The sequence below is a fragment of the Aspergillus udagawae genome (genome assembly GCF_001078395.1).
Source record: "Aspergillus udagawae IFM 46973 DNA, scaffold_9, whole genome shotgun sequence".
Classification (NCBI taxonomy): domain Eukaryota; kingdom Fungi; phylum Ascomycota; class Eurotiomycetes; order Eurotiales; family Aspergillaceae; genus Aspergillus; species Aspergillus udagawae.
This window is the reverse complement of record NW_025091272.1, coordinates 576790-589465: the sequence shown is the minus strand read 5'-3', so window position 1 is coordinate 589465 and position 12676 is coordinate 576790. Positions and strand designations below refer to the sequence as shown.

General features: G+C 50.1%; 2 protein-coding genes across 2 annotated transcripts; both read left to right on the top strand.

The window, feature by feature from the left end:
• Positions 1-7573: 7573 nt before the first annotated feature.
• Aud_010447 (uncharacterized protein) lies at positions 7574-8608 on the top strand (the record flags this gene model as incomplete). Its single annotated transcript, XM_043295289.1, has 1 exon — positions 7574-8608. One exon carries the CDS (start codon positions 7574-7576, stop codon positions 8606-8608), a length of 1035 nt encoding a protein of 344 aa, XP_043151224.1.
• Positions 8609-10345: 1737 nt separating this feature from the next.
• Aud_010446 (uncharacterized protein) lies at positions 10346-12616 on the top strand (the record flags this gene model as incomplete). Its single annotated transcript, XM_043295288.1, has 1 exon — positions 10346-12616. The coding sequence occupies one exon, from the start codon at positions 10346-10348 to the stop codon at positions 12614-12616; it is 2271 nt and encodes a 756-aa protein (XP_043151223.1).
• Between the last annotated feature and the right edge of the window lie 60 nt (positions 12617-12676).

Here is a 12676-nt window from a genome sequence, read left to right as displayed (position 1 = left end):
ATCTAGAGTCCAATATGCAGCCCTCGATGAGGATTTTTGATGAGAAACGCTCGCGGACAACTGGTCTGGCGTTGTTGTTGTCTCCAATGAATCGTCCATCTCTACATTTAATTATCAGTTTTTGGGTCTAAAGTTTGTCTGCGAACAAAAGACCCTCGCTCACAGATCAGGCTCGAGGTCAATGATCAATGATTGCGCTTAGGAATTTATATGAACATTACCCTACCATCGTTTATCTCCGCCCATTGTCGAGCACCAGAATGATCATGTTTGTTGGGAGACCGTGTTATGGATAAGTACCAGATACCAAGATTGGTCAACCATGAAGCGCTTGCCCTTGCAATCCTGCTATATTTTAACATGTAATGCACCAGTGATGATCTAGGAAGCAAGTTGGAATCGATTGATCGAGCTCGCTTAACACCTGATCAACTGTTACTTCGTGCGATCAAGCGCACCTCCTGCAAATCTCTTCACAAACAAGCTGTTGTCTGCTTAGTTAGACGCCTTCAAATGATTTAGCGCAGGTTCATTGCAATATCGAGCTTCTCATTGCCGGAACTGCAGTTCCGAAGAGGCTGAACTCGCTCTCATGGAGATACTATATGGCGTTTTTTTTTCAAGGAACACCAGGCCTTCGAGACGTCGAACTCCAAAATGAAGGGCTGACAGAGGATTTGACTTTCTCTCTGTGCTATTCCCTGCGGATGGTTCCATTTTTGCTATTCCCTGTGGGTGCTTCCATTCGAGTCTAATAATGTTAATGTCATACCGACGGCGTTGGTTTTGGAGACATCAACCGTCCGTCTCGGTGATTTGAGAAATATGTTAAGTCCTAGTCCTTTGCATTTTGAGCGGCTCATTGCTCTACTACACTCACCTTGATCTCGCCCTGAAGACAGTCTATGACGAGCCTGTCCTGTTGAAGCAATTTTTGAAAGTAGCTGTGGGCTCATGATCATAGGCAACTGCAAGCATTTCTCGAGAATTTGTTTGATTCCCTGCCATACCAGGACTCCTACAGTATTCACATACAAGGCTCCATTGAAAGAACTGTTCAGCCATATTGATCCATTCATGCTTGGGATTCCCAAGGGGCTGAGAGCGGTCGCGATACCACACATTGACCTCAACTATGACTTCTTTGCAAATTGAATCAGCTTCCCTCCCTGAACCAATGCAACTCCTTTTGCAGGCAGGGTGCAATGTTGCATGCTCTGATCACACTGCCAGCTGGAAGGCTTATCAAATCAATGAAGTGTACTGGTCTGACTCTCTAAGGGCCAATGTTCCCATAGCACTCTTCCATCCCCCATTTCAAGATGTGCATGGACAGCCGACTGTGTCTGCAGAGGTCAGAGCTGTGACAAGTGCCTCATCTGCTACAAGTGCCTCGTCAAAATCACTGTATACTTCAACCGAGAAAGATACTAATGTGAGGATTGAGGCCACAGACCATCTCCGGGTATGATTATTCGAGCCGCTTGGTGATCTAGATGATATCCATTCTCTCTTTGCTCTATATCTGATTCAATGACCTGTATCTATCAAGAACCCCTGTTGACCACAGTGTTGAAGCATCTGGAGTTGAGACCGCTTGATTCAGAACTTCGTGTCACTCGCAAGCACGGTGCAAGTCATTCCAAAGTTGAGCTTACCTATGGGTGAAACGAAAGGAGGCCTACTACAACCTTCCACAGCTGCAAGACAGTCGGAATGGCGTACGGCTGGATGCAAAGAGTTGCAAGTCATATCCATTCGTGGTCTAGGACAGGTCAGCAAGGTGATATGATCCTACCGTGTACATCGGACAGTTGTTATTGTTAAGATCATCGATCTCCAATGGTGGCAGTTTTCGTCATCTGGATGGCAGTTGTTTTCCTCTCTCAAATGCGCACACGGGACAATAGCCGTGCTATGGACATGGGGACCATTATTGCCATAGAATCCTATACTCCTTCTTTCCTAAGGATGACTAGTATGCCCTCGAAAATCTAGGATCCTAAGGCCCTGAATACCAGTGGCTTTGAGGGCTGCTTATTGGGTTGAACAAGGAAGGACATTTTCCTTCGATCGTGTTCGCTTACAGTGGAAATGGTTTCTTATCGGCTTGTCAACTCAGCAAAGCCCCGAGAGTTGCAATACGGGCAAACGTCTCAGGGAGATATATTGCGCCATGTCTATGTGTATCAGCATGAGCAAATATACTCTTCCCGCAGTCGCCAGATATGTAGAGTAGCGGCCCATCTGACGCATCGGCCCCAGACTGCATTTGGGTTTGATTTTATGATTCCAATAATGGGGTGTCAGGATCTGTCCTGTTCGAGATTGAAGCCTCCATTTCTCTTGAGGCCCTTAGGCTTGCATCGTCCTCTTCTCTTGCACTTCGCCTTCAATGCTCACGGATGCGTCAAGATATGAGCATCAAGACAACCATCCAGACTTCGGATAGCTGCGCCAGGAGCAAGAGTTCGAGCTTTGTCAACGGCGTCATACAATCGCTTGGCTCTGTTGTAAGCCGGCAAAAAACAGCTGTACGGCGATTTCGTGGCTCGTTGATTCTTTTGGTGCGTATGTAACCTTTAGCCTCGCCCTGGTGATGGCGAGGTCGCACGACGGCCTTATCGTTGGACTGACTCGTTGTTTGCTGTATCGGGCTTGCTTGGGATGGATGGTTGGAGGTCGGAGACAAGGAAATCAAGGATGGTTGCTAGCTCCATGAATGCTCTGTAGAATAAACTGATGGTTCTTGTAATCTCGAATCTGTGGAGCTAACCCCGGGTAAACTGTAGTTTGTCGCCATCCTCGCAGCATGATGAGTGCAGAGAAGCCAAATGACGTAAGTTTCAGTGACTATCAACATTGACTGATATCACGCATGGCTATTCAAATCATGACCTACCCAAGCTAGATGAGATAGAAAGAGCTTGAGCCAGTCTCGGAATCAAGATTTTTAGCGAGGGTGTCTTTGATTCTCCACTCAAAACGCCTGGCGCATATTACACCTTGAAGAATCCCATGTCAAACTCATGAAAGTCCTCTCCCAAGGTCTCAACTCGTCTGCAAGAGGTTAGTCGAACAGGTGACCAAACCTGTATGCACTGTCAGCCGGATTTGGTGGGTCTCGACGCAGCTGTTGACGCCCACCACACATGGCTGGATGTCCTCCAGCATTGTGGCTTTCGTCGCAGCCAGTCATAAGCGTGTATGTCGTCCTTTCCGAAACCCGAGCAGTTGATATTGCGATCAGTGCTCCTGCAGGTTTCTCTTTGCGGATGGCTCGGTGCATGCATGTGTAGGTATTGTCAAGACTAGTTGTTGACAGGGATATTGGGGAGGACAGAGCGCTTAGGGATTGTGCGACAGTAAGCTTGGGCAAACCCGACTTTGTAAGTACCTGTATGTACAGACTTCTGTATATTACAGAGATCCTTGTATGTCTTGCTCTATGAGGAGCTTCTAGATCTATGTTTTGACTTCCTCATAGTCGACGTGGCTGGAGTCTAGATGTCTTGAGTCTGGTACTTTTGTGCTTGTTGGCCTCCCGGAAAAGCGTGTGCGTTCATGGCAAAGTGTCCATATTGGTATGACGAAATAAGTTACATGTGGTCGGATGGAATGCTCCATGGTGATGACCATGCATGGATTCTGCCGTCGCATAGGTTTACTTGAATCTGACCATTTGAAGCAACACACGCCAAGCATGCGGGTCTATATTCCGCTCTCAGTCAGCACTGGAGTAAATAGGCTACTAACCAGATATCCTCCAGTCCAAAACTCAAGCAAAACACCAGTGAAACTTGTACGCGATCAACTACCATACGACTATATTGACTTCTATTTTCAGCTTAGCTATCATGTCGTTTCTTCTGCAGGGTTGCCACACTCATTGTGGCTGATGGAGCAGCCTGACTCAGATGTGGCAATAGCCGGTGAGGCGCAGCAGTCACGGTCATCACCGAAACACCAAAGCTGAGATGGAAAGATCGTCCCCGATGCATAACGCCAGTTTCATTTCTGTCTTGTCATTTCCATCTCTTTGGCTGTCCTGTCTTCACTTGCAGCAGCGGTGCCATTCCGTTGGCTTCTGGTATCTTTCAATGTTACCTTGTCAAATGGATGCCGTGTAGGCAAATCGTGCAGGCAGCACAGCCGTTTCAGTCAAGGTGCCATTGTGAGGTGTCGCAACTTCCCCAGTCCGCAGCTGACGACGCATGCGATTTCGTCAGAAGCTGGTTGGAAGCCGATCTCAACCGATGGTACGACCCATTTTGCCATCATCCTCCCGTGATCCCATCTATCCATTCAGTGCTCGGCTCATGACCCGTGAGTATTTCTCCGCGTGTATCAAATCCGCTGCTGGGCGCGTGCTGAGACCCATCCCCTTTCTTCGACCTCGAGCTCTTCTGACCTTGTGACCTCATCAACTGCTACTTGTGAGTGGCACTTGGTCAAACGCTTCTGCCTGTGTCTGCTCGTGTTGTTCATGGAGTCCAGTGATGAAGACGATTCGGCTGGAGAGATCAGGTTGTCGAAACATTTTCCACCTGTCGTTGGGTTCCACTGCCTCTAAATAAGTTCTCTGGTTGACGTACAGTAGATGACAAGGCTCTTCACTGGATCCGTTAGTATATCAGACCATAGCGCGTGCTGACTTGCCTCGCGCCACAGCTTGCCCCTTTGGCCGATTGCACAGAGAGTAGCCGACAAAAGCCGACTGCTGCTTACAGGCTTTACATGCCACTGGGCAAGCCAAGAGCAACTGCTCTGTAAGCAGCGAGACTGGTGATTTGACCCGAGTCCCCATCCATCCTCTTGTTACCCATTACAGGCTCAAGCACAGTACGTGGTCTGTTTTATTGTTACAAGGGCATGCTTGTGGCCGAATGGCGTTCAGTTCCAAAAAGTCTGGATATGACCATCGTCAAAGGCTCGGTCCAATGATTGATCGTAGCAGGGGTCCTACTCTCTAGTGCACGAGTCGACCTTTCGCCGCTGGCGAATCTGAGGCCGGAAGAGGGTATCTTCCCAAGGATCACGGCAATTAGCTCGCCCCACGACTCAGGAGGACCACTCAATTCAACCAAGCTGTTCAAATCTTGTCTCTTTTGACGGACCATACCTGCGCAAGAATGGACAAGTCCGAACAATGGAGGAATAGAAAAGGAATCTGACGCATTGTGCCCCCTTTTAATCTTGCCTATTACAGTAGCTTTCAAGCGGTTCAGGTAGTTGCTTAGCAGTTGAAGTATCTACAGGATGTTGCAACTATTGACTACTATGTTCCATGCCACCACTATCTCTATCTTAGCGCTGAGGTTGGCTCGCTAGGTGGTAGTAATGTTGGTATGCTAGCATACAACCTCCAAAAGATATTTGACCCGACAGTAACAGTACACTAGTGTCAGCTAGGTTTATGGCGTTCAAAATATGACCCCCTCAGTACTTGCAGCCTTCGACAGATGCAGAAGCTTCTCATGCGTTTCACTAGCAATAGCTGTGCCTATTCCATGCATACCTTGACTGGCTAAAAGAGTATGGCAAAGACAGTTTATTTTCCTCACTTACCACACTACTATCGATGACAGCAGCCACAGCGATGAAGTGCATGAGCCTGATATTGAGTTTCACTCTCTAGAAAAGAGGGTGGAGCAAGGATGTCCTTTACAAGCTGAAAACTCCAACCTAAAAGTCCCACTAACAGCCTTGGTGGCGGATGTACTGATTTAGGCCGCATCTCCGTCTAGGGTCTCCATCCAGTACCCTACAGACTAAACACAATTCCACGGAGTCACTGTGATTCAATGGCTCGATCAATTAAAAGCAATGCTGCAACAGATCTCTACCCAGGCTGCCGAACCCACTGCTAATAATAAACCACTTGTCCAAAAGCATGACCTTGGGAATACTCGATTTCAAATTTAGCCCTCGTATCTTAAACGATGCATAACCCAGATACTGTGACGATTATGGCTGAATGGAGGGGTTTTTATGCCGGAGAGACCGTTTCGGCCTTTTTCGAGTCTCGAGGTGGGGCATTGGGGCTTAGCCATGATCCATCATGATCTACTCCATGTTGGACCACCAGCCTTGCAGTTTGAGCATTCTGCAGCTTAGACTAGGCTCAAGAGTCTTGGAGTCTATCCAGATCTAATTCAAATTAATCCTTAGCTGGTTAGATTTGTCTGAGTGCTCAGGGCATGTTGTAAAGTATGCTGTAAGAATACAGATACACATACCAAGGCATACACCCTGGAGCTCAAATATCGTTGGCCTACTCATCATTATCCCAGGATAGGTATCAGAGGATCTGTGCTGAGATGAATCAGGTTGTACCATCCAACACTATCCCACGGCCTTCATGGTAGCCACCTTGTGCCGTCTCATAAGCATGTCTCAACGCCTCGCTAGCAGCTAACAGATAGAGGCAAATGACTGCGCTAATCCACAGTCCACTGGTACGACCGAGCTGCCCTAAGAAATCGACAGGTAGGAAAATTATCCTACTCCCTTTACGGCCACTTGCATTCTGCTAATGCCAATCTCGATGTTCTATGCATCCGCATGAAGACTGAGAGCTGAGATCGGACGGGGTGTCCGGGCACTGGGATCCAGTCCTCTCGTCCCATCCGGTCGGGATTCTGCGTCTGTGAAGGCAAAAACCTGTATCAGGTCAGATGGTGTATAGCAGTGTGGACTGGTCGAAATCGCCGGATATTGCCATGCAGGCATTGACACTGAGAGTGGTTATCGATGGAAGATATTTCGTACCCAGATGTATCGGAGTGTACCTACTATATTATCATGTCATCTTCCTCATGGTGTGATATGATCTCGAATTAAGAACAATAATATTACTTGACTACCTAATGTTTTCTTTTTCCTCATCGATAATACCATTGTTGCCATCTATCGCTCTCTGCTTTTCCTTTTGACAACAAAGGATTCTCGCTGAATATCCACTCTTCTCCGCATCTTCGCCCACGCACAGTATCATTACTACCTACTAAACGATACTTACATCCTACGTACCATACAAACTCAGAGTTGACTGCATCCTCCTATTTCCCTTTTGAGCCATCACTCCCGCCCCTCCTCGTCTTCCTGGATTCTTGTCTTTTAGCTCCCTCTCTTTTTCTTCTTCTCCTCCTCCGCTTTATTTTTACACTCTTTTTCTGAACGTTCCTTACTTTCTTCCTTTCTTATTCTTTTTCTTGCGCGTTCGCCCGCACAGCTAATTTTGACCTCCACATTATCCACGCCTGACCTCTTGACACAATAATATCCATCCATCCTTGTATGGTCCCATATATACCCGATCAGGCGGTAGGGCAATTGTCTACCCCCGGACTGCTACGGTAACCCTTTCTCTTTGTGGACTCTGCGAGGTTGGAATTCACAGACGGACTGTGCTGGGTAAAAAGGTCGCTTGCTGTGGGCGAATGTCGCCTTTATGATTATTTCTTCTTTCTCAATATCGTTCTTTTCCACCTTGAATATATGACAAACACCATTGCCGAACTTCCGGAGTATCACCCATCAACCATCTTCTCTTACGTGAGAGTCGTCCATAATGCCAACAGTCTTACTACCCTCCTCGGCCGCAGCATTTGCGCCGCGGTCCTCGCCCAATGTGGTCCTAAGTGCCAAGATCGAGCCCTGGTTGACGGCGACCTTGAAACGAGTCAACCGTGTCAAGAGACCTCTGAACAATGTCACACAGCATACAAGATGTCTGACGGAGACTCTGTCCTCGCCACATGCTATCTGGACTCTGTGCTCCATGATGTTTCCGAAAGCGCCAGACTCGGAGCTTCGAAAGGATGAGAACCCTCTTGTGGAAGCGATATTCAACTACCAGATGATCCACATCGAAGCATACGTTGTGCACGTCGACATGGTCTCTCAGAACGAGGTTGCCTTCAAGCTGACCCCCGAGACCATCGAGGCTCTGGTGGAGTTCCACCAGGACGTCTACTCTGTGGATGCCGCCGCCAGCACGTGGGAATGGACCGAAAAGAGACAGCAACTGAAGAAGCTACAGGAAGAGTTTGTTCAGGCTGCTAACAGATTCGTCTATCGCACCAATGTCCAAGCCCTTGAAGGGCTGGAGGAGGACGGTGCAGGTGAATTGCTCGGGGGAAGGAGTGATGAGGCCAAAGCGGCCATCGAGGGCCTCTTTGTCCCTTTGCGACCCCCACCTCCTCGGGTGGTGGATGTCCTTCGTTCCACTCCTATCCTCCCCAGCTCAGTCGGAATGGACACATGGTGGCAACCTCCAATGCAGCAACCCGCGTCAATGGACGCCTGGAAAGTACTACCATCCAGCCCAACCACGGCCAGCACAGGGGATTCTAATCCGAATTTGTGGGCCAGTCTCAGTGGTCTCGATGAGACGCACTATCCCTCCTCAACGTCATCTTACAGTCAGCCCTTCACCAGCTCGCCATACGACTCGGACCCGTACTACAGCGCCGCTGTGACGTCTGCCGCTATCGCTGCTCTTCCACTACCAAGCATGTTGGTGCAGCCTTGTGGCACTGCCGCGAGTGTGTCAGGGTTTGGCTGGGGCGGTCGATACCAGGATTTTGCGCTGATGACGATGTAATGGGTCCATGGCACCACAGACATTTTGATGTTGACGGTCGGCCTGACTTTCATGTGTTTTTGGATTAGATCCCGGGGTGCCGACCATCCAAGTCACCGAGACTCCTCTACAACCTATACCGGCAGCATACAGTCCCAACGACAACACGGACCACTCTCCTACGGATACCCACATCAGACTAATTGGCATCATTGACGGCGTTCACACTCTCAACTTTGCGACGAAGAACCATGATACTCCACCTCGTTTTTGCTTTGCGCGTCCTGTATTCTTTCATTGGAAAAACCACAACTACAGTCACACTTCGGTTTTCTCTCGTTTCTCTTTTAGCCAGCACTTGCAGCGTTCTTATTTTTCAGTTCATTGCATCAAGAAGCGGCGGGTCGGCTATTTGTTTTGCTCTTTTCTCATGCTACATCCCGCATTATATGTCATGAAGACCTGGTATGCCTCACGGCTTGGGATATGATTTGGATGAACTCTTCACCCTCTTTTGTATTTCCTTCCTTGCTGCATTAACAACAGGTACGGTGGAAGCGCATGACGATGCTTGACTGGATTCGGCTTCTTTCTGCATTCCATTGTCCTGCTGTACATCCTTCCCCTTTCTGGTACGGGATACCAGATTGAAGTCAATGGACGTGGGCTGGAAAAGGATGCTCTGCAGCGCTGCTTGTACATCACATCTGGCATGTGCATGTTAGCGGATTTGTCGTCCTCAGGCGGTAGGGTTGTGAAGGGCTCGAAGGACGCTGCATTGGCCTACAAGGATCGGAGGGTTCGCCTGCGGCAGATATTCCGATCAGGGCTAAGTACACGCTGGTCTGTGACCTCGTCGAAAGTCAGCCCACTTGACGTCAGTGCGACTCTTTCGTCCGTTTGTCCCCTATTCCCTGTGTGTCGCGTGGTAGGTTCATCCCCTACCGTCCAGGCTGGGTTTATAATATTACCTGGATGCGCTCGCTCCATCATTCCGTTTCCACTGGCTGGAATATGTGGACGATGGCGAGAATCGGATGCTGGCATAGTCATTCACTTCCTTTTAAGGGCTGGAACCCTCTGCTTAACTTCTCTCCTTCCCAATGGGAATGTCATCAGGCTTTCTTCGCACAGATTGAAGTACTTGCGTGAGATGTATCTAAATTGAGAAAGCTCTAATCTAAACTCCACAATCCATTGTCGATTTGTGACACACTGCTCGGGAGGGACGAATCCCGTTTGACTGAAAAAGTAGTCTCTGATTTTGTCAGGGGTACTCATGTTGTTACATGATAGCCATAGAGAGGTAGAAGATTCCTTGGGTGCGTTGTGTACTCTGTAGTGCGAACCGAACCGCGCGGAGTACCAAGCAAGACACATGACGTCAGCCACAGCTGGTGGAACACTGGTCACTGGACTGGCAACTCAACTCCCCGGAGATGATGGAGATCAGCCGGCAGAGGTTTATCCTTGATTTATTGGATTGCATCATTCGTAATGCTACAGAATGGGCCTTTGATGTCCCGGTGCATTCGCCGCCCTGATTTTTGTACATAACTATTATTCATTCGCACGTACATCTTCTCAACTGCCAGATGGAGTAGGAAGCAGTTGCCGATTGCAGACTGAACAAAGACGGATAACGCTGTTGGATTTACCCAGTCATTCCTTTGAGTGAACAGTCCATATACACAGGTAATCGTGAGAAATATCGACGAAAATAGGTCCCAAAGACGTGATCCTTCCAGTCCGTCACCAATGGCATCCTTACAAGAAGCATTGCAATGCCTCTCTCCCACAACATGGGATAGCGTCCCTTCCGACCCCGCCAAACTACGAGACTACATCAACGACATCTCCTCGAAAGCGCGCCTGATCGTCGACTCTGTGCCGGAGACCCCCCCTTCCCGCAAACAAACCCGCTACACCTTTGACCCCAGCTCCCCCGCCGCATCGCGCATCACCCCCTCGCTGGCCCGCACAGGCTCCACAGATCCCAAACTCGCATCCCTCCAGCGCGAATGGGGCAAGCCCACTAAGCCCGCCGGTTCTAAGGAGAACCCGCTCGAGATCCCCATCTACAAAGTGCAAGGCGCCGACGGCAAGGGCCATTGGTTTGGTCGCCGGACCGTGCACGAGGGGCTTCCCTTCTCGACGTGGAAGAGGAAGCTGGCGAGCGAGATGGAAGAGACACTTGAGGCGAACCAGGCGCGGCTACGGAAGGGGCGGGTCGCGGACCAGGCGGTGCGGGGGATCGGGGCGGAGCGGCTGATTGAGCGGGTGAAGGTGAAGGACGAAAACGGGGAGAGGGATCTAGGCACTGTGAACGTGTATCATGTCTCCGCGCAGTTTCCAAAGCCGACCACACCGCGGGATTTCGTGACGCTTATCATTAACTGGGAGACGGAGGTGAATGGGGGCAGCGAGGCGACTGGTGCTGGCGCCGGGGCGGAGGCTCAGCGCCGCGGCCGCAACTGGATGATGGTTTCCAAGCCCTGTGAGCATCCGGATGCTCCGTCGAGGCAGGGGTACATTCGGGGTCAGTATGAGTCTGTGGAGTTTATCCGGGAAATTCCAGTCACCAAGCCTCCGGTGCGGGATGTGCCGCTTGAGAAGGCCGTATCGCCGGCCCGGAGCGAGGACAATCTGCTTCGACAAGGTGCCTCTGCTGAACCAGCTGCGCAGAAAGAGGCGATTGGCGGTAAAGTCGGTCGACCGAGAGGAAAGACAGAGTCGGCGGTTCTGGAGAACCGGGATAAGGAGACAGCCAAGCCTATCGATGGCCTTGACCGGGATGACGAAGAAGATCCATGGCCAGTGGAGTGGATAATGGTGACCAGGAGTGATCCGGGTGGCAGTATCCCTCGTTGGATGGTGGAGAAGGGGACTCCCAAGAGTATCTGCACCGATGCCGTCAAGTTTGTCGATTGGGCTTGTCGCGATACCACCACACGAGACGAGGACGAGCGCTACAGCCATGAACGAGAGTCTTCAGAGAAAATGATGGAAATTTCGTCACTGGAAGGCGACGCGCAAGATGGTATTGACTCGGACGACGATACAGAATATGAAGAAGAAGAACATCATGGCCTGATTGCAAGTTTCGCATATCTTCTCAATGCAGGGCTGGAGCGGTATGCGCCGAAGGCAGTCCTAGACTATCTACCACACAGTCCACACCGTACGCTGGAATCCTCAGTCCAGTACAGTCCATCTGATGACTCCGACGGGCCCAACGAGAAAGAACCCTCATCGAATGCCAAAGGTGTCACAGAAGGCCTCGAAAAAGACGCCAGTACCAACGCTGCCGATGCTGCGTCGCAAACCTCGCAACCAATCCCAACGACCAACTCGGTGCCTACGACCCCCCTCTCCGAACTCGCCCACGACAGCGTCGCTCCGGTGGACGTGATCAAGATGAACAAAAAGGGCAAGCTTTCCTCCCACGAGAAGCAGCTCGCCAAGCTGGCACAGCGGAAACGCGAGGTCGAAGCTCAATTGGAGACCATCAGGAACGAGATCCAAACACTCCAACTTAGTTCCTCCCCCGAGGTGGATACCAAGAAGGCTCGAGCTGCTGCCGCTGCTGGTGATTCTAGCGTAAGCGACCAAGCTAGTATCAGCGCTGCCAGTACCGATCTAAAGCAGGGGCCGGTTGAAGGAGCTTCTTCACCAAGCAATAGCCACCATAAACAGAAGACTAACATCGAATCAGCGCACATGCACAAGGTCGCATCCGGCTTATTCCAGCAGGAAGCGAAACTCCTTAAGCAGCTTGGAAAGATCGAAAAGCATCAGCTCAAGGAAGCCTCCAAGATAGAAGCGCAGCAGCGCAAGAACGCCGACCGCGAGGAGAAATCGCGGTTTAGGTCAGAGACTGATGCTCTAAGGCGTGAGGTAGATACGCTCAAGAAGGAGGTCGAGCGACTGCGGTCAGAGAGGCAGAAATGGCTAGACCTGGTTGCGTCGCTGCAGGCTGAGAATACCAGGTTAGTGGCACGACAGGGTGGTAGTGGCGATGATCGATAGTATATGATCTATGCCTTGACGCTCTGAAGCCGCCTTGTGTGCACATTGGGATTTATGGAC